The sequence below is a fragment of the Carcharodon carcharias genome, chromosome 12, assembly GCF_017639515.1.
Source record: "Carcharodon carcharias isolate sCarCar2 chromosome 12, sCarCar2.pri, whole genome shotgun sequence".
In the NCBI taxonomy this organism is placed as follows: domain Eukaryota; kingdom Metazoa; phylum Chordata; class Chondrichthyes; order Lamniformes; family Lamnidae; genus Carcharodon; species Carcharodon carcharias.
The window spans coordinates 85,612,742-85,639,724 of NC_054478.1; the positions used below are offsets into that span (position 1 = coordinate 85,612,742).

At 44.4% G+C, this 26,983-nt stretch overlaps 1 protein-coding gene across 1 annotated transcript in view; it reads right to left on the reverse strand.

The window, feature by feature from the left end:
• The window catches only part of pde11a (phosphodiesterase 11a), a 390,201-nt gene that overhangs the window by 181,121 nt on the left and 182,097 nt on the right, over positions 1-26,983 (reverse strand). Inside the window, exon 3 of the mRNA XM_041200136.1 lies at positions 14,143-14,232. Within this exon, the coding sequence (XP_041056070.1) occupies positions 14,143-14,232 (90 nt within the window). The remainder of the gene's footprint in view (positions 1-14,142; positions 14,233-26,983) is intronic.

Here is a 26,983-nt window from a genome sequence, read left to right on the forward strand (position 1 = left end):
TGCCTCTTCCTCTCTCTCTTTTTTGTTACGTTTGAGGAGGAGGGAGGGATGGAAACACTACAGCAATGTAATGTTTGGGCTATTCCGTTCTTTGACAGTGGGTCCTCCTCAATTCCCTCCTGAGTCGCGGTGGCTGCGATGACTTCTCCCAGAATGCTTCAGTCACTTCTCACCACCTCCCTCTGTTGGATGCCCTTCCTCCTGTTGAGTGCAAGAGTCCTTCTCCTCGCTTCCCTCCTGAGTCGCGGTGGCTGCGATGACTTCTCCCAGAATGCGTCAGTCACTTCTCACCAGCGCCCTCTGTTGAAAGGGGAATTGAGGTTGCATTCATGGTATCGTAGTTCAATAAACAGAGCATGGACAGCCCAGCTGGAAAGGGGGAATGCTAATCACCTCCTCCTTTCCTTCTCTTCCACCTCCTCAGCCATTCCCTGGATTTCTGGTGTCAAGGGCTGTGACCTCATGATGGTGAGGATGTATAGCATGCAGCAGACCATGACAAATCGTGACACATGTTCTGCCGAGTATTGCAGGCACCTTCAGAGCAGTCCAGGCAACAGAAATATAGCTTAAACACCCCAATAGACTGCTGAATAATATTTCATGTGGCAGCATGTTTCTCTTTATATGCATATTGCCCAGGTATGCATAGTTTGTACATGAGAGTTACAAGCCAGGTTGTCAGTGGATAGCCCCAGTACTCAGTGGCCACCCTCTGGTTTCTTGTGTTGGTTCAAATGCTGACGGTAGAGTGGACTGGCAGAAAATAAAGACATCATGACTGCTGCCAAGATATTGGGCATTGACCTGCATGATGTGCTGAGCATGGTGACACACTAGCTGCACTTTGAGGGAGTGGACCCCTTTAGAGTTGTTGTACATCTCAGAATTTACATGTGGCACCCACAAAGGTGACACCTGGGGAGGCACTGACATAGTGTTATTGTCACTGGACTAGTATTCCAGAGACCTGGGGTAATGTTCTGGGAGCTTGGGTTCAAATCCCACCACAGCAGATGGTGCAATCTGAATTCAATAAAAATCTGGAATTAAAAGTTTGATGATGACCATGAAACCAATGTCAATTGTTGTTAAAAACCATCTGGTTCACTAATGTCCCTTAGAGAAGGAAATCTGCCGTCCTTACCTGGTCTGGCCTCCAGACCCACAGCAATGTGGTTGCATCTTAAATGCTCTCTGACCAAGAGCAATTATGGATGGGCAATAAATGCTGGCCTAGCACCAACACCCCATAAGTGTATAAATAAAAAGCAGCATAAATTCAGTCAAAGGAGCACTGAACCATGGGGAAGCTCACTACTCTGGTGAAGCTGCACGCTTGCTCTATCTGCTTCCCTCAGGAAAGAGCGAATGCTATATATATCCTATCTCTTTGTATACAGGGAGTCAATGACTTCTGTTAGTCAACAGTGATGCCTTTAATAGAACTGGCCATGGGAAATCCTTCCTGCTGCTGAATGCATGTTCAGCTGTGTGGGGTTAAGAAAGGGTATTAGCTGGAGCATTGATATTGAAAATGCCGTCACTAGAGTTAAGATTGTGTTACATACTTAATGGTGTCACAATCTGCCGATGCTTCATACACCAGGTGCAAAGTTCCAGCGCCCACATTAACCACTTTTCAAAAATAGCATCCAGTGTTGCCTGCACCAGAAGGCTGCATAAGTGGCGCAGACTCTATTGGACCGAGAACCGCATCCATCATGCCGAAATGTGGGCACTATGCAACTGAAATTTGCGGCCACAGTTCCTATACTACTTCATCCATGATATTACAACCTCTAGCAGATCTGCAATGGTAGTGCTCAATGATTAGACTGCTACTTTGGCCTGTATTTAAGGCCATTACTAATAAACAAGCAAATCAGGCAACTGAAGCTATTTGAGATGATAACTCAGAAGACAGTTGCAATTTCTTGTAAATGTTAAGATCCAAGTCTATGGCTAAGTTTCTTTCTTTAAGATTATTTTACATCAGTAACAGAAGTTTATGTCTGTGTAACAAAGTGACGTCTGGAGTACAATGGGTGCGTAGCTGAGATAAGATGTTTTTTGAAGTTATGTTCATGAATCTCCTATGGCATTGCTGATGGTGAATCAGAGCAGATGACACTTTAAGTATTATATAATATTATTGGGGTAAGTACGCCAGTTCTAGGAATGACATTTTCAGACATTAAGATTGGTATGATTTATGAAATGAAAGACAGTAGAGAGAATTCATTGTCTTGGCTTTTGTTTACCTTAACAAAGACGGCACAGATATTTATTTACCAAATTGTAGTTTTGGACAACTGAGAAAAAGGCAACAAGTGGGAATGAAATTGTTTCTCTGAAGATTGGTGTGATCAGCCTTTTAATTAAAAACTGATGACAGCATTGATTTATTTATTTAAAACTTGGCAGATTTATTTATGAAAAGGCAGCATTGGGAATGGAATCTATGATTAATTTGCAGGGAAAATGTAAATTTTTCCAAAAATACTAGACTGGATTTTGCGTCTGTGGCAAAACTATGGTGCTTGCCGTTGGCCTCGAAGAAAGCTGCCCACAATAATCTAGTGATCTCCCTGGCACAGATTTCACCTTTCCTAACAGCAGTTTGAATTTGGCACCCAGTCAAGAAGATCTCCAGGTGTCCAGCAACAATCATGTCAAAAACCAAGAGAATCAGCCAATCACACTGAATTATTCTCAGTCAGCAAAGCAGGAAGTTAAAAGTACTGAATGTCTTTACTTTTAATTTATATTTTCAAATTACAATATAAACAAATATAATTGAATTCTTTTATCATAATGGAGAAATTTGACATTTCAGAAATATAAAATTAGTTTTCCAAGACCAGTGAGGGTGTTTAGCAGTAGTTATGAAATTAGTTTGCCATTAAATCCCAGTCACAATTTATTCAACCTGGTCTGACATTTTCATGGTTTTTACAGCGGGACTAACAGTTTAAAGGTAATTCATTGATTGCTACGGATTGTACTGGGCAGAGGTGAGTGTGGGGAACCTCCAGAGTGCACCCTCTGGAGGAGTATAGCATCACTGATAGAAACCTCTGGATTTCCACTTAATTCTGCACATATGTTGCTGTCAGTACTAGTGGAGAAGTGATGGTGAACGCTGACAGTTCCACCTTCTTTTACCACTATAAAATCTATGTCAGTAAGTTTAAAATGGATGGAGTGGGAAGGAAGAGTAACACTAAAGTAGAGGCTGGGAGAGTTAGTTATTTTCTTGTAGGAGCCAGGACCTGAGGGTCCAGTGAAAACTGTAAAGAGCATAAGATAGAGTAATGCTGCACAGAGGAGCAGAGGCCATAAAAGGCCCAACAATAAAATGCAGGCATTTCTGTCAGTACCTTATGGTGCCATATACTAAAAGTATTGTAAAAAATTCCTAACCGTAGAAAACCATTACTGAATCATGTCAGTGGAAAATAGGCATGACGAAAAGAAAAACCCAAGAAATGTAATGTGTACTCGATACAACCTGAACTTCGATGATGTTGCTTACTGAGCAGCAAATGTTGTAAAAAAATGTACTTTCAGACCTACTGATTTTTTCTAGCTCCATTCCTTACTTCTGATTTGTACATTCCTTACGGCTTCAATGATTTGGTATAAATTTACTTTGAATAAACAAAATGCATTGAAGTGTGACATTTACTGTAGTAATAATATTATTGACAAGGCCCCTTCACTTTTCATCTTTCTAGCAAAAATCAGTGTCATTCTCTTGGCTTCATCAACAGTCAAGTGTGATCTCATTAATGTTACATGCAGTTTCAGTCTCAGTCTCATGGACTTTATGCATTTACATAAACGTATTGTGGGCTGTATTTTCCCTCCAACTCTGGGAAACAAAAGTCAGGACTGTTTTCATGTCCTGAATCCAGCCCTGGGGAGAGACAGCCACTCCTTCAGATTTTCATGGTGCAAAGTTGGCATGAAGACAGGCTCTCCATTGAATTGAAGGTGGCAGGTGGGCTCTCAAAGCTGGAGGACCAACAAGAGGCCTTCCAGCCTGAGAGAAGCAGCAGGTTATAATAGAAGCTAAATCAGAGAGAGGACGATTCAACACCAACTTTTTTATATGATTTATTAAAAGGAGATTCAACAGGCCACCGTAGAGTCATGGGTTAATGGTTATGTTAATGACATCACAATGTTATTAATGATGTAAGCGTGACATCAAGGGTCTGATGACCAAGGGGCTCCAAGAGACCAAGATACTGAACAGGGTCTGTGTCCTGGAAACCATGTACTTACTATAAAGTCCTGTAAGTAGTGTAAGTAAATAGTCTTTAGAAAAACTACATACCAACTCTCTCATGTCACTCATAGATTGGAATTGTCTGCTCCCGTTGGCAGCAGGCGCCTTGGCGGACGTGAACAGACAATATGGCGAGAAGGTCAAAAATTGGTTTCACACCAGCGTGAAATCACAGTGGGATCATCTGATGATGTCCACCTTGGCAGATCGTGAATCCCGCTGGGGACTGGTGTGAACCCGATTCGCATCCTGCTAATGGGATGCAAAGTAAGGCCCGACCAGAATCGTGCCCCCCTCCCCCCATGCCCAATTTACCGTTGTGCCAGCGAGAAAACACACTGGCCCAGAACGTGTCTGGACAAGCTGGACTTACCTTTAGGGCCTTGCTCAGATGGTGGATATCTGAGGAGAAGATGATGCTGGAGCCCAACAGCCACCAGAGCCTGGAGGAACACATCACATGCTGAGTGGATCCTTATGCACAGGGTTCAGCTGTGAAGCAGCTTTCGGGTGGTGGGAGGTCTCCACACAGCAACTTCAACTTCACTAAAGCTTCAGATCTTCACGGATTTCGCTGTGGGCTCGCATCATCTTCCATGGTCTCCATTCATGCTTCAGGCCTGCTTTGGACATGTGAGTGGGAGAGGAAGGTGTACCTAGGGGAGGGGGGTGGGTGGGGAGCAGGGGGTGGTGAGGTTGGAAGTGGGGGATGTAAGTGTCAGAGGTGTGAGGTTGGGGGTGACAGAAGTGTGGGGGGGTGAGGTTGGGAGGGGGAATGAAGGATAATAGAGAGAAGAGGGTGTAATGGGGGAGAATGCTGCATTAGTGGGCAAGTAAATGTAATGGGGAAGGTGTAGGGGAAGGAGTTCGGAGGATGGGAGGTGTCCGGGGGAAGGAGGGAGTTAGAAGGGGGGAAGGTTTCTGGCGGGGAGGAAGGAGTAAGGGTGGAGGAAGGACTAAGGGGGGGCGGTGGGTGGAATGTCCAGGTGAACATGCAAGGGAGGGATCTGTGGAGTCAATGACTGCTTCTGGGGGAATGATCTCAGCACTAGCGTGGTAGGAGGGAATGGTGAATGTGGGAGGGGGTAGAGGGAGCCAGTAGGGTGGGAGGGTGAGGGTGCACTGGTACCAGTAGAAGAGAGAGGGGGCGAGGTTGGTGGGGACACAGAGGGAAACACAGACCCTGGGGGTGCAAAGGAGGAGGTCAATGTGGATGGGGGTGAGATTTTCAGGAAGGTAGGGAATGTGCATATTCACCTGGACATCCTGGAATGACAAGGATTCAGGCTGTAGGCTAACAGTGGGGAGGTGGAAGGTGATGCCAGGGGGGTGGACTGTAATGGGGAAAGCGCATGGGTGACTGGGGGAGGGGAAAGGAAGGGGGAGCTGATCAGCAACTTAATGACTACCATGTTTCTTAAATCAAAAGTGAGCGGAGCCTCGTGTTGGACAGGCAAAGTTGCTGCATGGGAGGTCGATCAGTGGGTGGGCAGAGTTGCAGGTCAGCTCAGATGGACAACTGAAAGAGAACCCCAGCAGGCAGCATTGAAAATGCTCGGGAGAGTGAGATGAATGTGATGGATGAAGGCTCAACTTGCTTGGGAGAGTGTTTGCATGAGACTCCAAAAGGACGTGCCACACACACACACACGCTCCTCCCTCCAGAATCACTCGTGGTCCGGCTGCGTGCAGCTGAACTGCTAGTGGTAGGTGGGGGTGGGGGAGGGGGGCGGATGCAGGGGTCGGACTCGTGAAGCCTGTCAATGAAGCTGAAGGATAACATGACACGTTGTTCAGTGAACGTGAATATATCAGGATTTCTTAACTTTTCTAGGCCTACCACCTCTTCCAGGTGCTGCCCTGACATCTGCAGCAGGGGTGGAGACAGCCTATGCAGTGGTTGGCCCTGTTGCCTTTGATGACTTTGACGTGCGTCCTCTGGAGAGCCAAGGCTTTGAGGGCCCTGACTTGCTTTGGCTGTTCTCCAGTGGGCCAGCTGCTCCCTCTGCAGTGACAGAGGATGAGTTTGAGGGGGTCACTGGCAAAGGGGACTTGGAGGGAGAGGACAGCCTCTGGGATCCCTGAGTGGATGACCCAAGGGTGTCCAGCTGCTGCTCCTCCTCCCTTCAGGGGCCCGAGGACCCCAGCCTGACTCCTTGAGAGGAAGGAACACCTGGAGGGAGGTCAGGGTGCCCCATTTCTCTCTTGCATTGCCACTGCAGGAACTCACCCATGGCTCCCGTGATGGAGTACAGGTCTGCACGCAACTCTGTGGTCTGGTGTCCTAGGATCTCCATGGCATCCACCATTCTTCCCATGGGGACCACCAATCGTGCACCTGTGGGCACCACTTCATCAGAGAGCAGCTAGACGAGGGCTTCCAACAGCTCTGCGTGATATTCCTCTGCATTCTGCTTACTCTCCATAATGAGTTGGTAGGCCTAATCAGAGTCTCATCATTTGATCCCCAGCAGTCCTCTGTCTCCTCCTGCTGCGGACATGTGTCCGTGCAGTGACCACCAGATTGTGAACCCAAGCCTGCTTTAGGTCCCACCGAGGTATTTGGCTCTGGGCTGGTGGAGGGTATGGGTAAGTGCTGTGATAGGTCTACCAGGCTACTTATTTCCAGCTCTTCAATGAAAGACGTGTCCTCTTGGCTGGAGGTGAGGACCTGGATGGAGCTGAGGGACTGGCTGGCTGAGGGTGCTGGTCGCTTGGCAGAGCTCCCTGTGAACCAAAGTAGAGATGATTAGTGCATGACAGCAGAGTCAAAAGCAGGAGAGAGAGAGCATTCACAGTTGCTTTGAGAGAGGGATGATGTGGTGCAGGATCCTCACTTGGGGGTTCGTCACCAATCTCACCGTCGACACAGGCACGGTCCACATCATCACCAGTCAGCACGATGGCCGCTCCTCAAAGTGAGTGAGGGGCCTAATGTGGGCCACTCCACCCCCCTGCCTGGGACCTCTCCCTTGTGTTGTGAGGCAACTTCCCCTACATGAAAGCAGATGGAGAGAGTGTGAGCAGGACACATGGCCCTGTGTAGAATGTTTGTGCAGTGAGTGGAGACAGGGACATGATGAGGACATGAGCTGCAGAGGATATGAACCTGATGGAGATGTGAGCGTGAGTGTGAGAGTTAGTGGAGTTGTCCCTTGAGGTGTGAGATCCCTGTGGATGTGTCATGGGTTTGGGAGTGTGTGTTGAGAGTGATGAGATGGTTAACTTACCCTGGAAAAATGGATGAGACCATTCATCCTCTTCCTGCACTGGATGGCTGACCTCCTCTGTGCTCTGTCGGTGCTGACAGCCGCTACCACTGCCTCCCAGTCTGGATTGGTGACTCTGGCGGACCTCCTGCAAACAGAGCAGGGATAGGGGACAAAGAAGTGGATTCCATTGCATCCAGCAGGTGTCCCAGAGAGGTGTCACCTTTGCTTTTGTGTCCATCTGTTGCCTGGAGCAGTCCTGGACATACAAATGTACGAAATACAAGCATGGGTAACCCATTCAGTCTCTTGAGCCTGCCACGCTATTCAATAAGATCATGGCTGATCTGTTTGTGTTTCAAATTCCACATTCCCATCTACCCCCAATAACCTTTGACCCCCTTGCCTAACAAGAATTTACCTCTGCGTTAAAAATATTCAATGACCCCGCCTCCATCAGACAACCCTCTGAGAGAAAAAAATTCTCCTCATCTTTTCCCAGAAGGGCAACCCCTAATTTTAAAACAGTTCCTGGACTCACACACAAGAGAAAATATCCTTTCCATGCCCACCTTGTCAATACCTTTAAGGATCCTATATACATCAACCAAGTCACCCTTCACTCTTCTAAACTCCAGTGGAAACAAGCCCAGTCTGTCCAACCTTTCCTCATAAGAAACCTGCTCATTTCAGGTATCAATCTAGTAAACCTCCTCTGAACTACCTCCAATGCATTTAAATCCTCCCTTAAATAAGGAGACCAAAACTGCACACAATATTCAAGATGTGGTCTCACCAACACCCTGTATAACTGAAGCATAACATCCTTACTTTTATGTTCAATTTCTCTCATAATAAAGGACATCATTCCATTTGCCTTTTAATTACTTGCTATACCTGCATATTAACTTTTTGTGACTTATGTACTAGAACACCTAGATCCCTCTGCACCTCGGAATTCTGCAGCCGTTCTCCATTTAAGTTATACTCTGCTTTTCTTCCTGTCAAAGTGAGCAACTTTACATTTTCCTACATTATACTCCATCTGCCAGATTTTTGCCCATTCACTTAACCTGTCTGCAAACTCATGTTCTCTTCACAACATACTTTCCTACCTATTTTTGTGTCATCTGCAAATTTAGCTACCATAACTTCACTCCCCTCATCTAAGTCATTGATATAAATTGTAAAAAGTTCAGACCCCAGCATTGACCCCTGCAGGCATCCAGCTAACTGACCTATAGTTTCATCACATCCTGCCAGTTAGCCAATCTTCTATCCACGCTAATATGTTACTCACCTAAAGCATAAGCTTTTATTTTCCACAACAACCTTTGATATGGCACCTTATCAAATGCCTTCTGGAAATCAAAGCACAGCACGTCTTTAGGCTCCCCTTTACCCACAGCGCATGTTACTCCTTCAAAGAACTCCAATAAATTGATTAAACATGACCTCTCTTTCACAAAACTATGCTGACTCTTCCCGATTATCTTGAGTTTCTCTAAGTGCCCAGCTATAATCTCCTTAATGATCAATTCCTTAATGATCAATTCAAATAACTGGCCTATAGTTTTCTGTTTTCTGCCTCCATCCCTTCTTGAATAGGGAGGTTATATTTGCTACTTTCCAGTCTGATAGAATCTTTCCAGAATCTAGCAAATTTTGTAAAACTAACACCAACTACCTTATTAGCCACCTCTTATAAGACCCTAGGATGAAATCCATCAGGACCCGGAGGTTTGTCAGCCCACAGCTCCATCAGTTTGCTCAGTACCACTTCCCTAGTGATTGTAATTTCACCAAGTTCCTGTCTCTTCTCCACCTCCTGATTATAGATGTTACTGTCATGTCTTTGTGTCCTCTATTGTGAAGACAGAAGCAAAATATTTGTTCATTTCATCTGCCATTTCATTATTATTTATTATTAACCCGCCACTGTCACTTCTGGAGAACAAACGCTCACTTTTCTTACTCCTTTCCTTTTTAAATACCTGTAGAAACACTTGCTGTATGTTTTTACATTTCTAGCCAGCTTCCTCTAATACTTTAATTTCTTTCTCCTGATTAACCTTTTATTCATTCTCTGCCGTTCTTTATATTCTGACCAATCATCTGACCTGCCACACATCTTTGAAGTTATATGCTTTTTCCTTAAATTTGATGCTTTCCTTAACTTCATTAGTTAACCACGGATGGTGGATCCTCCCTTTAGAATTTTTCTTTATAATAGGAATGAACTTATTCTGAGTATTCTGAAATAGCCCCTTAAATGTCTGCCACTGCTTCTGTATTGATCATTCCCTTAGCCTAGTATCCTAGTTCACTTCAGCTAGCTCAGCTTTCATGCCCACATAGTTGCCCTATTTAAGTTTAAAATATTAGTTTTAGACCCACTCTTCTCTCTTTCAAACTAGATGTAAACTTCAATCATATTGTGGTCGCTGCTACGTAGGGGTGCCTTCACCCTGGGGTCATTAAATAATCCTGTCACATTACATAAAACTAAGTCTAATATAATATGGTTGCATGCTGCGCTCTCCACAATCTTGTGCTGGAAAGGGGGGCGCTGTGGATGAGAAAGATGTAGATGCAGTTGCTGCGGCTGCACACGATGAGTCCAGCAGTGAGTCTGAGGATGAGCATGCACAGGGAAATGCTGAGGGGGTAGAAGCTGACCCGGGCATACTCCAGGGAGGCAGGGACACCTGGGAGGCTTTAAACCAACGGTCCTTCAGTTAGAACACCACAGATGGACCTCCAACACGCGCCTGTGTTCCAGGCTCCATGCTCGATACCTGAGTGCTAAATCTGCCTGGATAGGAACATTAACTAAGGGCCTTGTTCAAAAAGCTCAATGTGATACAACTCACTCATAACATCATGCACAACCATCCACCGGCAGAGTCACCCTCAGCCATGATCACATGTCTAAATTTAATGACATAACAAACTGAACTTAAGGAAACAAAATGACAAAGGTGTTAAACAGCACACCAACTAATCATGACCTCATTGTGGGACAACACAAAAGCACCAGTGAGAAACCCGTGGTCTGCCTAAGGTGCCTTAAATTTACGCTTACGGGTGCTATGTCTAGATGTTGTCCCCTTGCTGGGAGTGGCATCTGAGACAGCCTTGCCCATTGTGCTGTCCTGTTGGCCTCGATGACCTTTGCGGCCGTCCTCTGTCCTGTGGAGCCTGTGCTGGCCCCGCCTGGGAGGGAGCGGCCAGTTTCACAGCTGGCATCTCCCCAGTTGTCGCAGACTCATCGGATGCAATGGTCACTGGCAGTGGTGCGGAGAAGCTGCTGCCCTCATCCGGAGCACCCTGAGAGGAACCGGCAGAGAAGACAGGCAGCAGCTGCACCGATGTGAGGTCGCTTCGGACCTCCCCGCTCACCGTAGACGGATGGGCACCGAGCTGGGAAACTTGGTGCCCAGACCATCTCCCACACTGGCACTGACCAGCTGAGGTCAATGCCGCTGTGAGGGCTTGCTGGTCCGAGTGCATCCCCAGGCAGCCCTGATTGGTCTCCTGGAGGAGCCTCTCCACGAGAGTCGCCACTCTCTCCAATGGAGGAAGCATGGTGCTCGGCCATGTGGCTCATTGCATCAGTGATGCTCCACATGGACTCCTCCAGCATGGGCACCATGCCACGATTGCCTCATGTATTTCCGCCAGATCCTCCTGCACACCCTGCTGGACTTCCAGCGCTTGCTGCCTCACGGACGACTCCAGAGACACATCATCAGCCACCGACCAAGCATGTGCCTGGTCCCCAGCCAGACCCCAACTGCCAGTACCATGGACACTCTCTGTCTCCGCCAGCTCCTCCAGTGACTGTGAAGTGCCCTCACCGCTGTGCCCCGGGACACTAGACGATGATCTAATTCCCACCGAGGGGCTAGTTTCTGCGTTGATGCCTGTCTGGCAGAGATGGTGTGATGCTGGTGAGTCAGAGACTTCAGAGCTCACAGGTGTGAGAGGCGCTCTCTGCCGCTCCTCCTCCCTGCTCTGCTCCGCTGATGCTGAAAGGACGAACAAGGACATTGGATTAGTTAACGTGGAGATAATGTCAATGTTCTTCCCTGTCCCCCGGATCATTATGTGCTCATCCTTCCATAAGCAATGGTCAAGTCATGTTGCAAACTTCGATCACTGAACATTCAGCAGTGCCATGGCTGCTGGGATACTAATGGCGACCTCAGTGCTGGGCAAACATACCTGCCCGTGGCACCCGTCACCGACACCGGTGGACCTGGTCTCATGGCGCATCCCCAAATCGAGGGCCTCCTGCTCGAACCTGGTAATGATGGCCAACAGGACCGGCCCTCTGCCAGTCCTCAACCGCTCAGTGGCATTATGAGCATTCTTCTCCTGAAAAGGAGAAAAGAGCATTGATTAGTGCAACTTGTACCTGGAATCTCTTCACTGCTGTCCCACCCCAGCCAGAGTGGGACATTGCAGGGCTTCAGTGCCTCCTCACCTGGCAGCTGCCGCACACTCACACAAAGATGCCAGGCCTGTCCCCCCCAACCTTGGCCAAATGCTGCCTACATCACATTTGGCACCACACGGTCTAACCTTGCAAAGCAAGTAGGCACAAGCACATGGAACGCCAAAGTCAGCAGATGGATCGGTGCCCCGCCACCCGGAAGCTCCCCTCCCAGCATGTCAGCACCCTGACTATGACATGTTTTTTTCAGTTCCAGCACTGCACCTAGGTGCAGATCCCCAGGTTGCCCCCAAAACTGTACCACATGGTGTGGGTGCAGAACCCATCTCATCACCACCCTCTCAGGGAGACCTTGGCAATATCTGCTGGCTCACCCAGTGAAGGACACATGCCGTCAACGATTCAATGTAGTAACTACACTCAGAGTTGGGGGTTAGGGTGGTGGGGGAGGTGGGGGGGGGGGTGGGGTTTGTCTGTGTGTGTGTGTGTGTGTGTGTGTGTGTGTGTGTGTGTGTGTGTGTGTGTGTGTGTGTGTGCAGCCAGGGGAGAAAGCCTACCTGCTGGGTTAAGTGACAAATACCAACATGGTACTCACCCTTTCTTAGCGCAAAACGTCGTTGAGACGCTTGTGACACTGGACCAAAGTGCGTCGCACCACGTTGCGGGAGCTCACCATCTCTGCCACCTCCTCCCAGGCACGTTTGGTCATGTGGAGGGGCCTCCTCCTCCCGTCCCTGGGAACGAGGACCTCCCACCATGCTGCCACCTCCTCAAGGAGGGCAGCAAGGCAATCATCTGAGAAACAAGGGACACAATGCCCCCCTACCCTACCCTCCTGCCTGGCCTGGGGAACCCTTCTGCTGGCAGTGTTTGACAGCTTTTGTAAGGCTGTAGGAGCTCTTTTAAACAGGCCGCTGGGTCGCTATTGGACCCGGCAGTCATAGCAGTCCTGCCGCCACCTGCCCACTCCCGCTGTCCTCAGGAGCCACATTTCACGCTGGGCGGGCCTTAATTGGCAGGTGGCGATCGGGTCCGTGCCTGCCCACGTCCACCTGTACCCTCTCCCCCATGGCTCGCCCAACAGGCAGAAAATTCTGCCCATAGTGCACGAATTTATATTACCTTAAAATGTATCTCAATATTAAACAGTTCACCAGTTTAATATGCAATGAATCTCTGAATACATTGCACTTTGGAAGATTCTGATTTCCCACACAAATCTGTCTTCTGCACTGTTCAGTCTGATTCTAATATTTTCACTAAAGCCATCAAAAATATTATGATCTGATTAGAAAATTCCACTAGTTATAGCTTCATAATTAGAATAATTTCCTCTTATCTAGTTAATATATTACCAAGTCTATAATTTTTATATCAGATCCCAATTGATGTTTGTAGCCATAAATGCCCTGTTGGAAATGTTATTAAATGCTTTCAGAAAGTAAGATGTATGATATCCGCCACCTCACTCTCAGCTAAATCCTCAAATAATACCATTAAATTTATGAGACATTGCCTTTTTATAAACCTATTGGGTTTATTCATTGCCACTCACTTATTAGATTCTCTTAAATTCGTCCCTTATAAATTAGTCCACAATCTTCCCAATGATACCAAGCTAGTAAGTTTTGAATCCCAAAATTTATCTTTGTTCTCTACCATTCCTAAGCGAGTCAATGGGCATCACATAAAGTTTTTGAAACCAGATTCAAAGGGTCATCAGATGGTGCAGTATGTGGAAACACCACTGCCCAGAAGGACTAGGTAGAAGGCACAGCTGCAGCCCCCCCCTACCCTGTCATGTGGATGTAATCCGCAAAGGGCCAGCACATCTCCTGAGGGAGAGCCTTTGCCAGCTCGATGTTGTGGCCAGATGAAGGTGAGCATTGCTGGAGAACTGGGGGAACATCATTTATTCTTCCTCTCAATTATAACAGTTATGGGATTTGATAAGACCTACATAGGGGCAGAAGAAGAATAAAGGGAGGGATTTTATGCCCTTATTTAAAGTAAAATAATTTAAAGAAAATATTATTTCTCGCCTCAATCAACTGAACCGCTCCAGTTAAGATAGTTGTTCATTTTGAACATGCAGTCAGCACCACACTGATTATGGAGAAGGATGTGTGGAAAAAATGGTCAGAAGTAAGTCCCCATGGCACACTCTCTTTACTTACTCTGCTCCTATCGTACTCCTTTCTGGAAGCAGCAAACAGTTGAGCATTTGAGATCGCAATTCCACAGAATGGGAGGTACATCCCCAGCACCTGGACAAATGATACAATTATCAATTAATTAACAAAAAGAAAACAAAAGCGTGCTTATCAACTAAACCCTACAGACTTGATCCTCGTGCTGACAGGAAACTTCCTCTGTTCCCAGGGATATCAATTATCTCAACCCTTCCTGATGACAGGTATTCACATCTGTCTCTGAAGAACACTGCACCTTGCTGGGATTCATGCTAACAGGAATTCTCTCCTCTGTCCCTGGCCCCAGTGCTACCAGCACACTCTCCGCACTGACAGGAATTCTTGCTTCTGTTCCCGAAGATCACAACCGGTTTCCCTTCACTTGGTGCACCCAAAGATGATTCCAGTAATCCTTCCTTATAACCTAAAGATGTTATAAGCCCACCTTAGCCAAGTTGTTGGAAATGGCTAACTGGTGTATAATATTATTGATAATTTTAAGGGTTAACTTCATAAATCCTAACTAAATGAGCAAATTGCTTTAAACTTAAAACAATGCCTATTTTAAGCAGTGTTTCTTATCCTGATGTCTTTACAGAAGTGCAATTCATTATAACAGAAACTTGACAGTCAAGGGCAATGCGTCCTGATAGGGAGGATCCCATGGAATTCAGACTTTTTTTTCTTTCCCAGACTTTTTAACAGCACTTGTAATCCTTTCATAGAGTTGTTAGTGGAAAAATACAGAAAAATAAAACAATCCGATTTTTATTGACTACTGATTATTAATTATTTTATCCTTTAATTACCAGGGTGGCTTTTAGGCAATAAGGATGATGACACGGCTCATGACTCCAGAGCATAACTCATGTGCACATGTACAGCATGTATACAATGAAAGTCATTCTGCCACACAAAATGTGATGAAGCAGACTGTTGTGCTGAAACAACACTGTCTTGTCCGCTCTGAAGGAGCCTTGCAGTATTCGGCAGAATGAGTGTCACTGTTTTTGGTGGATGTTGCACACCCTGGACATCATGAGAGAACAGTCATTACCACCAGCACACTGGCGAGCCGCTGAGGAGAAGGTAGAGGCTGTAAAGAAGGAGAAGAAAGAGTAAAGGAGGAGGCAACATAGGCTGCCCCTTTCTGCCCAGGCTGAAAGGAAACAGGCAGAAAGTGAGGGGAAGCGGGGAGAGTATGAGGTGAATGCTTACACTATCTGAATACTTATACCTTCTGAAGCATGTAAATCAGAAGAGAGTGTGTGATGAGGGGGAAGTGGGATGTGCGGGGAGGGGGCGGGATTAGTCATGAGGATCCTGTCATTTTTGATGATTTCAGCCCCACTGTTGGCCACAACAGTGGCCAATCTAATATGGCCAGCATTCTCTCCTCCATCAGGGTTAGGCATACTTGCCTTCTCCATTCAGCTCCTATTGTCCCCAGTCTTGTGCCATTTCATCCTGCCAGAGAGGGGAAAGCTTCTCAGTGATTGTGGTGCAATGTTTTAGGTGTTGTGGCTTTTATCATTGAATAGCTGGCAGTCTGTGCAAACTGTGAGATGTGGGTGTGACGCTTTCTGCAGTGCTAAATGTGTGAAGGTGAGGTGTAGTGTATGAAACAAAAACAAAAACAGAATTACCTGGAAAAACTCAGCAGGTCTGGCAGCAATGGCGGTGAAGAAAAGAGTTGACGTTTCGAGTCCTCATGACCCTTCGACAGAGCTCAAGTTCAAGCTCAAGGGTGGAATTTTACAGTCCTGTCACAGCGGGGGCGGAGTGGGGGCCAGAAAGTACAGCAAGCTGCTTAAAATTCCATTGGCTTCGGCAGGACCGGAAAATCCCACCAGTGAGAGGGATCACAAAATTCCACCCATGGAATTTGAAGATACATTTACTGACCTTGACCCCTCGTGAGCTCATTGAACTTCTTGTGGTATTGCAACCAGGTCCTCATGGCCAGTATCTTGGCATTACCAACACAGATAACTGTCCCCACTGTGAGTCTGAAGGGCCTCCTTTCCACCTATTCCACCAAAACTTCCAGAGCAGTGTCTGAAAAACTTGGAGCATGGTCTCTCCAAACTTGTGCCATTCCTTGCTATTTCCCAGGTGAGTCACATCAAGAATGACTCCCAGCACCTACTCCAGCCACAGTGCACCTCCCCTTTAAAAGGTGCAGGTTAGCTTTAAGCAATGCAGACTAGCTTTAAGTGCACTCAAAAGTTAAGGTTTTGGACTGCCCGTTTATGCATGCAGGCAATAAACAGCACAGTTATTGCTGGCCACCCACTGAAATAAAAGTTGGTGTGCTATCTGCATTTCAGTAAATACTGTAGGTAAATTCAGTTTAGAAAATAGTATTTGAAACATTGAAAAAAACACAACTCCATATGGATTCCCTTGTCCCAGCAGTTCTTGAACTTGCTGAATATTATACTGGCAATAGTAAATGTAGGATACTCAGGCAACAACGGCTTATATGATTATTATGTAAGTGTTTTAGACCAGCATTACTCACGAAATAATCCTGGAAACCCATAATCAAAAGTTGGACCCAGTTCTATGGTGTAGCCCATTGCAGCGTTAACATGTATTACCAGAGAGCAGGGGAAACTGATTTATAGCTTGCACACCACTGCTGTCATGATCTCATCCATCCTTCTATGATAAATGCTGAATGTGTGATAGGAGGATGGAAAATCAGACACATTCCCAGGTAGGACAATTCACTTTCCTGTTTGCCACCCTCTTAAGAATCATTGGTGCTTAGTTTGGGGGTCAACAACTGTGAAGGAAGAGAGAGAAAAGAAAGATGGACTTCATCCCAGTGAAAACAGGAATGTTAGAATAGGACAATGAAAGAATAACCACTAATCACAGTACTTTCTGTGAAAAATGTTTAATCTTCCTGTGAAGTCAGCACCAGCAACTGCGTGTAGATAAACACATATATTTGCATGTCTCTGGTAGCAACTCGCCAATATCACATGATTAATGTGCATCATTTGAGGCACTGTGGAAAGATGCTTTGGGGCTCTGAATAAACAGAGCTGTTCCCGATCATTCTTTATTATCAAATCCACCTACACTTCAAGTGTTTTCATGAAGATCAATTATAATTGCATCATTTAATTCATCTTCTAATAGAGCTTCCTAGAACTACTTCTACTTCATGTTTCTGTTGCTGATATTTGATGCACATATTATCGAGTGTATTCTCTTTAGTAAGAATTGGAATTATTCAATGTCCTTACATGTTACTATTCAGTTTATAATGGTGTAGATATCAAGTTATAAATCATATTCAAGTTTGGCTCATGTAAAATGCAATCTCTGAGCTGACTTTAATGAAATGATCTACTTGAACCTTCTTTTAGACTATGAATGTTTGATGACAATATTAGAGACATGTTATAGCTGTTAATTTATATTAAAAAATCAGCACATTACAAAATTACTGAACATCATCCTTATAGAAAGTAATTCATTTCACGCTCCTAAAATTCCAATATAGTAAGCAACTTAATTGTGTTAACATTTTTTTTTCAAATTTCAGGAGACAACAATGTTTATATTGGGGAAATTGTAATTCTACAACAATGATTTACAGATTACATTACCTTGAGATTGTGCAATCTGGCCAGGTTGCTCAAAATGCTTTTTGAAATTTACAGTAAAGTCTCGCCATTCATGGGGGTTACGTTCCCATGAAATTTCGCAAAGGGCGAAATCGCAAACGACATATATACTTTATAATGGGAGTTAATTAGGTTCCAGCCATTCTAAAATTTGACATGTATAAAGGATCAAAAGCAATAAAAACTATGCTCTTAATAAATTTAAAGACAAGTTTACTGGAGAAATTGTTTAATAAAACAATAAGACAAGAACAATGTAAGATTTGTCTCACTACTGTACTTGAGAATAGAGGGAGTGGGTGAAGTGATGATGTGGATAAAATACAATATTATTCTTGACTGCTTCACCTTTTGCCTTTCAACTTTGTAAAGTTCTTGGTAAGGAGCAATAGCTGTGCCAACCTCTCTACAAAAGGCAATGCTTCTTCCCAGGTTTGTGTCATAGCCTGTCAGGCATTTTTTCAAATCTTCAGCTGATTTTATGAGGTCTTATGTCATCTTGGGTGTGAAATGAGTCTTCTTAGGCTCCTCTTCCTGCACCTGCTCCTGTTTAAATTCAGTTTTACATATAGTTCTGTACTGTACAGACTTAAAAATACAGGCTTAAAGATTGCCCAGATACTGTACTGTGATCAGGAATTAACTTGCAGCAACAAGGGATACCCACGTGCAAACAGTGACAGATGACACACACGCAGTGTGCACTTTCTACTGCAGGAAACCCGCCATGGGCACCGTCTGTTCTTATCTTCATTTAGGCAATTTTACTTTCTTTCAGTACAATTCTAAAGTTGGCTTCTACAGTATATTTTATTTTTAAAACAGTGGATAAGCGAACATTTGGGCCTGCATTGGGTGATCTGGTGCACAAACATTTGTGCAGGTAAACAAATTCGCGAAAGAGGAAGTTGCAAATGGCGGGACTTCATTTTAAAATAAGTTTAGTTTAAATGGGTTCATGGCTTTGTTAAAGCAGCATACAGAAGAATGTCATGTGAACATCAAAAATGATGACTTCTAGTCTTGGTTCCTCAGAGGCAAACAGCTTGGGTGTTCTAGTCAAGTTTTGCATATTGCCCACAGCATAATATTAAACCTCAGCTGAGAAAATGAGAAGCTATAGTCTATCTAAAAGAGATAGTATTTTACCTGAACACAGTATAAAACCTGCAATTAGACAGGGCAATTGAGTTGATGATTTCACAAGTTGAACTAATCTATAAATCATGGTTGTCGAATTACAATTTCTCCAGTATAAACAAAAATTGACATTGTTTGCCTCCTGAAATTTGAAAAATTATTTTAAACCAATTAAGTTACTTAATGATTTGAAGTATTAGAGCATGAAATGAATTACTTTCTAAAAGGATGATGTTTGGTAACTTTGTAATGCACTGATTATTTTATTATAAAACAGTCCATTTTGGAAAGCACTGTGTCAATGTATCAACTTATTTGAAAATGTAATACTTCAAGATTATTAATATATTTATGCATTATAATTTTTCATGAACTGTGCCCGTACATCAATTTTTAGCGCCATCTGCAAATTCTTCTAACGTAATTAGTAGATGTTAAAAACAAAACTTAATATTGTGTGGACATAGTCTATCGGAGTATATACCTGTATACAAATAAAAACAATTAATATTAATAAGACTGAAAATACACCTCCTGTAGCATACTTTGACAGGCATCAGGATCATGAAAACCTATTCATTTCGTGTATCAAAACCTAAAGCCAAGTATGAGTAGAGAATCGCCAAAGCATTAATAAATTATTATCCCTGACTCCAGTTATTCTGCACTATTGTTTCTTTGACATGGTTTGGTAATATTTTGAAACCAGGTATTCAGAGAAAATCCAGCTGTGCAACAGGATCATGCAAATAGTGTAAGAGCTCAAGGACAAAGAATATTGACTATTTAACAAGAATATTCCCCAAATTAAGTGAACAATATAGTGCTTGTTTAGGAACTGTAGAAAATCATTTCAGCCTTTCATTCATTAAAACCATTTGATTCCAGGTGCTATGACATTAATGTGATATCATCAGGTGACTGTAATCACCCCATTCATTTCAAAAATAAATAACATTTTAAATTTAGCTTTATGGTGTAGAAGGTGAGAAATTATTTTATTACCTGCCCATACTTGTGCAAACAGAAAGAATAGTGAAAAGGCAGACTGTGTAAAAAATGTTCCTCTTCATTCCACAGTTAGATATTGCATGCATTTGAATGTGAAAGAAATCAAGTTGAAGGGAATGGTATATGCTATAATTTGTGTGAGATAAGGCTTGCATTGCATTTAGATTGAAACAAAGTACAACAACAACCTACATTTATATAGCACCTTTAACATGGTAAAAGGCCTCAAGGCACTTCACAGTAGCATTATCCTACAAAATTTGACACATATAAACATATATTCGAATTAGGAGCAGGAGTAGGCTATCCAGTCCCTCGAGCCATTTGATAAGATCATGGCTGATCTGACTGTGGCTTCAACTTCACCTTCCTGAATACCCCCTATACTATTTGACTGCTTTGTCAATCAAGAACCTACTCAACCTTAAAAATATTCAACAACCCAGCCTCCACTGCTCTCTGAGGAAAAAAATTCCACAGACCAACAACCCTCCGAGAGAAAAAAAATTCTCATCTCTGTCTTAAATGGGAGACCGCTTATTTTTAAACTGTCCCCCCACCGCACCACCCCCAGTTCTAGTCGCTCCAACAAGGGGAAAAATTCTCTCAGCATCCAACCTGTCAACTCCCCTCAGGGTCTCATATGTTTCAATAAGATCACCTCTCAAACTCCCAAACTCCAATGAATACAGGCCCAACCTGTCCAACCTTTCCTCATGAGATAACCCTTTCATGTCAAGTGAAGCTTCTCTGAACTGCTTCTAATGCTATTATATCCTTTCTCAAGTAAGAAGACCAAAACTGTACACAGGACAGACACCAAGCCACATTAGGCGTTACTAAAATAGATGACTAAGTCCTTGCTTAAAAGTTAGCTTTTAAGGAATGTCTTAAAGGAGATGAGAGAGGTAGAGAGTTAGAGAGATTTAGGGAGGAAATTCCAGAGATTAAGTCCTAGCTGAAGGCACAGCAACAAATTAAGGAGTTATTAAAATAGGGCAAATGGAAAAGGACAAAATAAGAGATATCCTGGAGGGTTGTGGAACTGGAGGAGATTTCAAAGATTGGGAGGGGCAAGGCCAGGGAAAGATTTGAAAACAAGGATGAAAATTTTAAAATTGAGGCATTTGCTTGACTGGGAGTCAACATAGATCAGTGACCACAGAGGTGATGGGTCAAAGGACTTTGTACAAATTAGGAGATAGGCAGCAGAGGTTTGGATGAGTTAACATTTATAGATGGTGGCTGATACAAGGTTAGCTAGGAGAGCATTGACAACATAGGGCAGAATCTTAACTGCAGGTTCAGGTTCAGGGAAGGGGATTAAAGCTCTGACAAGTGGTGTCAAGTTGGGAGCCTTACATGATCCCCTCTATTTCCAGGTTTAACCCCAGGCAGATTTGCAGGCAAGTAGGGAACCCCCTATGGAACTGTCAGCTAAGTAACTGAATTATTCAAATAGGCAATTCACTGAGGATTTAATCCAGCATTCTGGCTTTAACAGCCAATGCACAGATTTTCTGAGCTGTGTGGAATTTGTTAACGTCGACAAGTTCACAGCGGGGAGGTGCTTCTTCAGTGAAATGGACAGGCTGGGAATCCTTCAAACAGTGAAAGTGAAGAGCTGCAGCTCTGCCTAGATGAGAAGTTGGTATTCACAGCACTTTTTCTGAGAATGTGTCCTTGTTGTTGACAGGTGATTCTAACTTCTTAGAAGTCAGTTCACCTGCCTTGGCCTTCACTCTCCTTGATCTGTCAGCTTTCACTGCAGCTTATGCAACTCTACCTTGTACTTCTGATCAGGAACAAGAGGGGCAGGACCACCAGCACCAGCAGCACCAGGGGCAGCACCACCAGCACCAGGGACAGGACCACCAACACCAGCAGCACCAGAGGCAGGACCACCAACACCAGTAGGAGCACCAGTTGACTCCTTAACTATATGCTGCTCCATATGACAGAGGTCCAACTCAAAGGAGGTGAGGTCCCCAAAACAAGGTCTAAATGAAGAGGATCAGCTCTTTTGGCATGTGTGAACACCAGTGCCTTTCAAGGCTCAGGCTTTCATGGCAAGTCACTGCTGACATCTGTAGCTTCATGGAACAAACCTGCTTCTAAATGGACCAGGTGGGCATATGTTGACAATGGCCATCAAGGTGGTTAGCACTGGAGCAGCAGCACCCCCAATCCCCCAACCACTCACTCCATCCCATCCATTTCTCTGGCTCTCCCTGCAGTCTGCAGTCTGTTCTCCTTCAAGGAGAGAAAACAGAGAATTATGAGCATGACAAATGGAGAGAAGGACAACATTTATGGAGAGTGACTGTGAGGCATGGGTGTGAAATAGCACAGAGATGAGGGTAAGTGAATGTTGGCTGTTCGGATGGGGATGTGAGGAGGTGCCTGGAGAGAGAGGAATGAGTGGACCGGCAAGGTGTGTTGCTCAGAGGAGTGGTGTGCAGGAGAATGTTGGGCAAGTCACTGTGGGGCTTGGCACTGAAAGTGTTAAGCTACTCACCTTTCCCGCCCTCCTGAGTGTCATTAAATAGAAAATGGCTGGAAATGTCATATATTCTGAATTGTGTTTTGCCTGCATTTTTGTACTATATCTTCAGGGCATAATCATAAAACAACAAAAAATATAATTTGCAGCAGCACTCCAGTATCTAAATCCATAAGGTTACTCTTGTAATTGGTGCTGTGATAGACGTTTTCAATGTTAAATACACAAAAGCTGTTGTTTCATGCCTAGCGAATGTTACCCTACGGTTATGCAATCTGGCCACAGCATTCCCATAAATCACTCAAACTGCTTTCTGAAATTCCTTCCTGTCACCGTTTTCCCAAAAACATTTCTTAAATACAGAATAAGGGCTGAACCAAAAAAAGATGGGTTTTACAACAACATGATTATATTTTCATTGAATTGCCTTTTAAAATCTTGTCTATAATTTTCCTTGAAGACCTCATGCTCTCCTGAAAGTCAAGGTGTGGATTTTATATTTTTTTGCAGAGCTGTGACTGTTAGCTGACTGGGGCCAAAAATCCAGCCCCTCTAGTGTAAATCCATTGTTACTTGTGCTGGAAAATAGGCCAGAACAATGTAGATTGACTGTCCTGACATACTGCTTTGGAGTCTCTACGTTGAGGTTACACAGGGCTCTGGTAAGGGGAAGAACCTGTGTTCAGTGGGCCGGCACCCTGCATGTACCCTTTGGTACATATGGAAATGAAAGGGCCTTCCTCTGACCCTGAAAACTTTGGCAAGGTCCTTGTGGAGGTTCTGGGTGAGGACATTCTCGTATTTATATTGAGATATTCATCCCTACAGATTTTCAACTAGACTGTTTATTGGAAGCTTTGTTCACGCTGTTGTACTTGACTTGCTTTACTGCTGTTCCTGCATTATAGCTTTTTCAATAGTTTCATTTGCTGTTGCTTTACAAGATTACATTTACAGGCTTCTAAACACAGAATTACTGCTGCCATCAGCTAAAAACCCACACCTGCTCCATTCATTGGGCCTTGTCAACAGCCATCATGGATTTAGAGGAGGAAGGTGGGTACATACAGAGGGAAGAAAGGCCTCTCCATATTATGAAGGCTACATATACAACAAATTCTAAGAATCACTACTGCCTTTACTACAAATCCACTCTGTCTCCCAACATTTGAAACTTTCACATGCTCTCCTGAAAATGCAAGAAGGTGTAAGCAATCTATTACTTTACTCAAGTTGTGTCCCTGCTCTACTGTTTTCTTTCCCAATGGTAAATGCGTAGGGTAACTGACACTCAGTTTGGGTTCTGCCAGGGCCACTTAGCTCCTGACCTCATTACAGCCTTGGTCCAAACGTGGACGAAAGAGTTGATCTCAAGAGGTGAGGTGAGGGTGACTGCCCTTGACATTAAGGCAGCATTTGACTGAGTGTGGCATTGAGGAGCCCTAGCAAAACTGGATTCAATTGGAACCAGGGTGACAACTCTCTACTGGTTGGAGACATACCTAGCACAAGCGGTTACGGTTGCTTGAGTTCAATTTTCTCAGTCTCGGGACATCGCTGCAGGGGTTACTCAGGACAGCGTCTTAAACCAAACCATCTTCAGCTGTTTCATCTATGACTTTCCCTCCATCAGAAGTTCACTGATGTTCACTGATGCTTGCACAATGTTCAGCACCATTTGCAGATCCTCAATAACTGAAGCAGTCCGTGTCCATGTGCAGTAAGACCTAGACAACATCCAGGCTTGGGCTGATAAGTGGTAAATAACACTTGCACCACACAAGTGCCAGGCAATGACCTTCTCCAACAAGAGAGAACCTAACCATTTTCCCTTGACATTTAGTTGCTTTACCATCACTGAATCCCCCACTAACAACATCCTGGGGGTTACCATTGACCAGAAACTGAACTGGACCAGCTATATAAATATTATGACTACAAGAGTAGGTCAGAGGCACTGAGGAGAGTAACTCACCTCCTGACTGCCCCCCTAAGCCTGTCCACCAACTACAAGGCACAATTCAGGAGTGTGATGGAATACTCCTTATTTGCCTGGATGAGTGCAGCTCCAACAACACTCAAGAAGTTTGATACCATCCAGAACAAAGCAGTCTGCTTGACTGGCAACTCACTCAACACCTTAAACATTCACTCCCTCCACCACTGACACAGTGGCAGCAGTGTACGCCATCTACAAGGTGCACTGCAGCACCTTCCAAACCCATGACCCAACTCGAAGGACAAGGGCAGCAGATACATGGGAATGCTACCACCTGCATGTTCCCCCCCAAGCCACTCACTGTCCTGACTTGAAACTATATCGCCGTTCCTTCACCGTCACTCAAAATCCTGGAACTCTCTTCCTAACAGCACTGTGGGTGTATCTGCACCAAATGGACTACAGCAGTTCAAGATGGCGGCTCAACACCACTTTCTCAAGGGCAAATACAGCTTATAAAGACTCATTGTTGGAAGGGGCAACTCTCCAATTGCTCCATGCCATATAGATATCTTTCAATAAAATTATGCCAGAATAGTGAATCTGCATGAAAAATGAACAGTAAATTAAGAGCAGCAGTCCTTTAAAAACTACTTCATTTATTATCCTCACTCATGCTGCCAGAATGCCTTCTGTACACATGGAAAAATATTTAAATAATCGCTCATTAAATGCCATTCATTCTATCAGCACATAAGTGCATGTGTGTGTACCTGCACTTGGGAAATTGGTTCTTTAGTACTCCCAAGGGTTACACACAACTAATTGGAACGATTCCTTGAACGTTTTATTTGAAACTTGCATGTTGTGAGCATCTTTGTGCAAATGGATGTGGTGGATAAGACTGTATTCCATGGATATTTTTACAATATACTTGAATCTGAAATCAGCAGAAATAAGTAATTTAAAATTGGGAATGATACATTGACTGATGGTTCAGGGATAAAGAAAGTCCAAGTTTATTTCTTTTACATTGAGCAAGGTAATGTTGATTAAATAACAATGTCAACAACTGCATGTTATTTATCAAAGGTTTTCAAGAAACAACTCATCTGTCACCATAGACTGCACGTTTTGTTGCAATTTGGTTATGTTTGACAATTAGCGTTGAGATATGAGAATTATGTTAGTATTCAATTGGCAAATGTTATAGTAAAGAAATGGCAGTGCTCCTGACCAATGAATCGTTAATGTTGATATTGATACAATAGTCTGGAGTTTTGCTGACAGTCATTTTCGCTCACGGGTACAATAGTAGTGCATCAAAAGCTCTGTTAGTCTGACCACACATCAGTGGTAATGCTGTGATGCATTATTAATATGATGTGAACAGAGTGCCAGCTGTTCCATTTGTTAGCACTTTTCTTACTACTGGAAGGTGAATGTATGAAAACAAATGTTTCATCGAGACACTCGACGAACAGTTCCTCTCTTTTAGAGGCAACTAGCCATTCAACAACAAACAATTCCTTCTACAGTTAATAATAAAGTCATGACATTCATTTTGTTTAGTCTTTTGTCCCTTGATTTTCCCTTGGTTTTATAAAACATTTTTTTTAGGAGGAAATACAATTAATAAGCACAGAGGAGCGGATGTAATGGAGTTGACGGGGTTCTCAGCCACGTTACCTCTTTTCAGGAATACCTGCCGCATCATTTGACATTCAGGTGCTTTACTGGACAGCGGTTGGCCTTCTCACTGGATCAGGAACCACAGGGACGAGGTCCCGTCTTTCAAGAACTGCCAACCGGAAGCTCTGTTGAACGGCAGTGCCACCGGGGACACCCACCTGAGGCCCAAGATCGACATGGACCCAAGCCACAAGTGAGTGGTGGTGGGATGGGGTTTTCCAGGGTGTGGATGGTGGGTGAGGGGAATGGGGTGTCAGCAGCAAGGGTAGGGGTGTGGATCTCAGCAGGTTCCCCCCCACCCCTTCCCAATGCTGGGTCTCTTGATCAGGCACTGAGTGCCTTTGAATGAGGAACCCCCCACTTCTGAGGAGCCCGCAAACAACACCAATGGCGGCTGCCCAGCCCTCCAATGGCTAAATATCAGTGATAGCGGGATCAGGCCCGTGTCCACTTCAGGGCCTCAATTGGAGGCAGGACAGGAAAGCTGTCCAGGAGCCTTCCTGCCACGGACTTAATCGGGGTGGAGATGGGAATATGGTAGGGTCCCCATATGCCACCCTCCTGCCCAACTAAATGTCCGCACCACCAAACCCTCCACAGGAGAGGGTATTAAATTATGCCTTAGGATTCTCAATAACTTTTCATTGTTGTGAGGCATCTCCCTGGCTGACAGAATGGTCATTCTCTTTCTGTAGTTCTGTACAACTACAATTTTCTGCTTCACTTGCATGCTGCAGTTAGAGGGTAAATGCATCCTGAATCTACACCAGTCTTGGCCTGACAGTGGAACAAGTGCAATGAAGCTCCTTGGATAAGGAAATCTCTTGGTTTGATTTTGTAATTAATTTGAGCGTTAATGCCTGATTTATTCTCTAAATTTAGTGTCAGTGTGCAGCA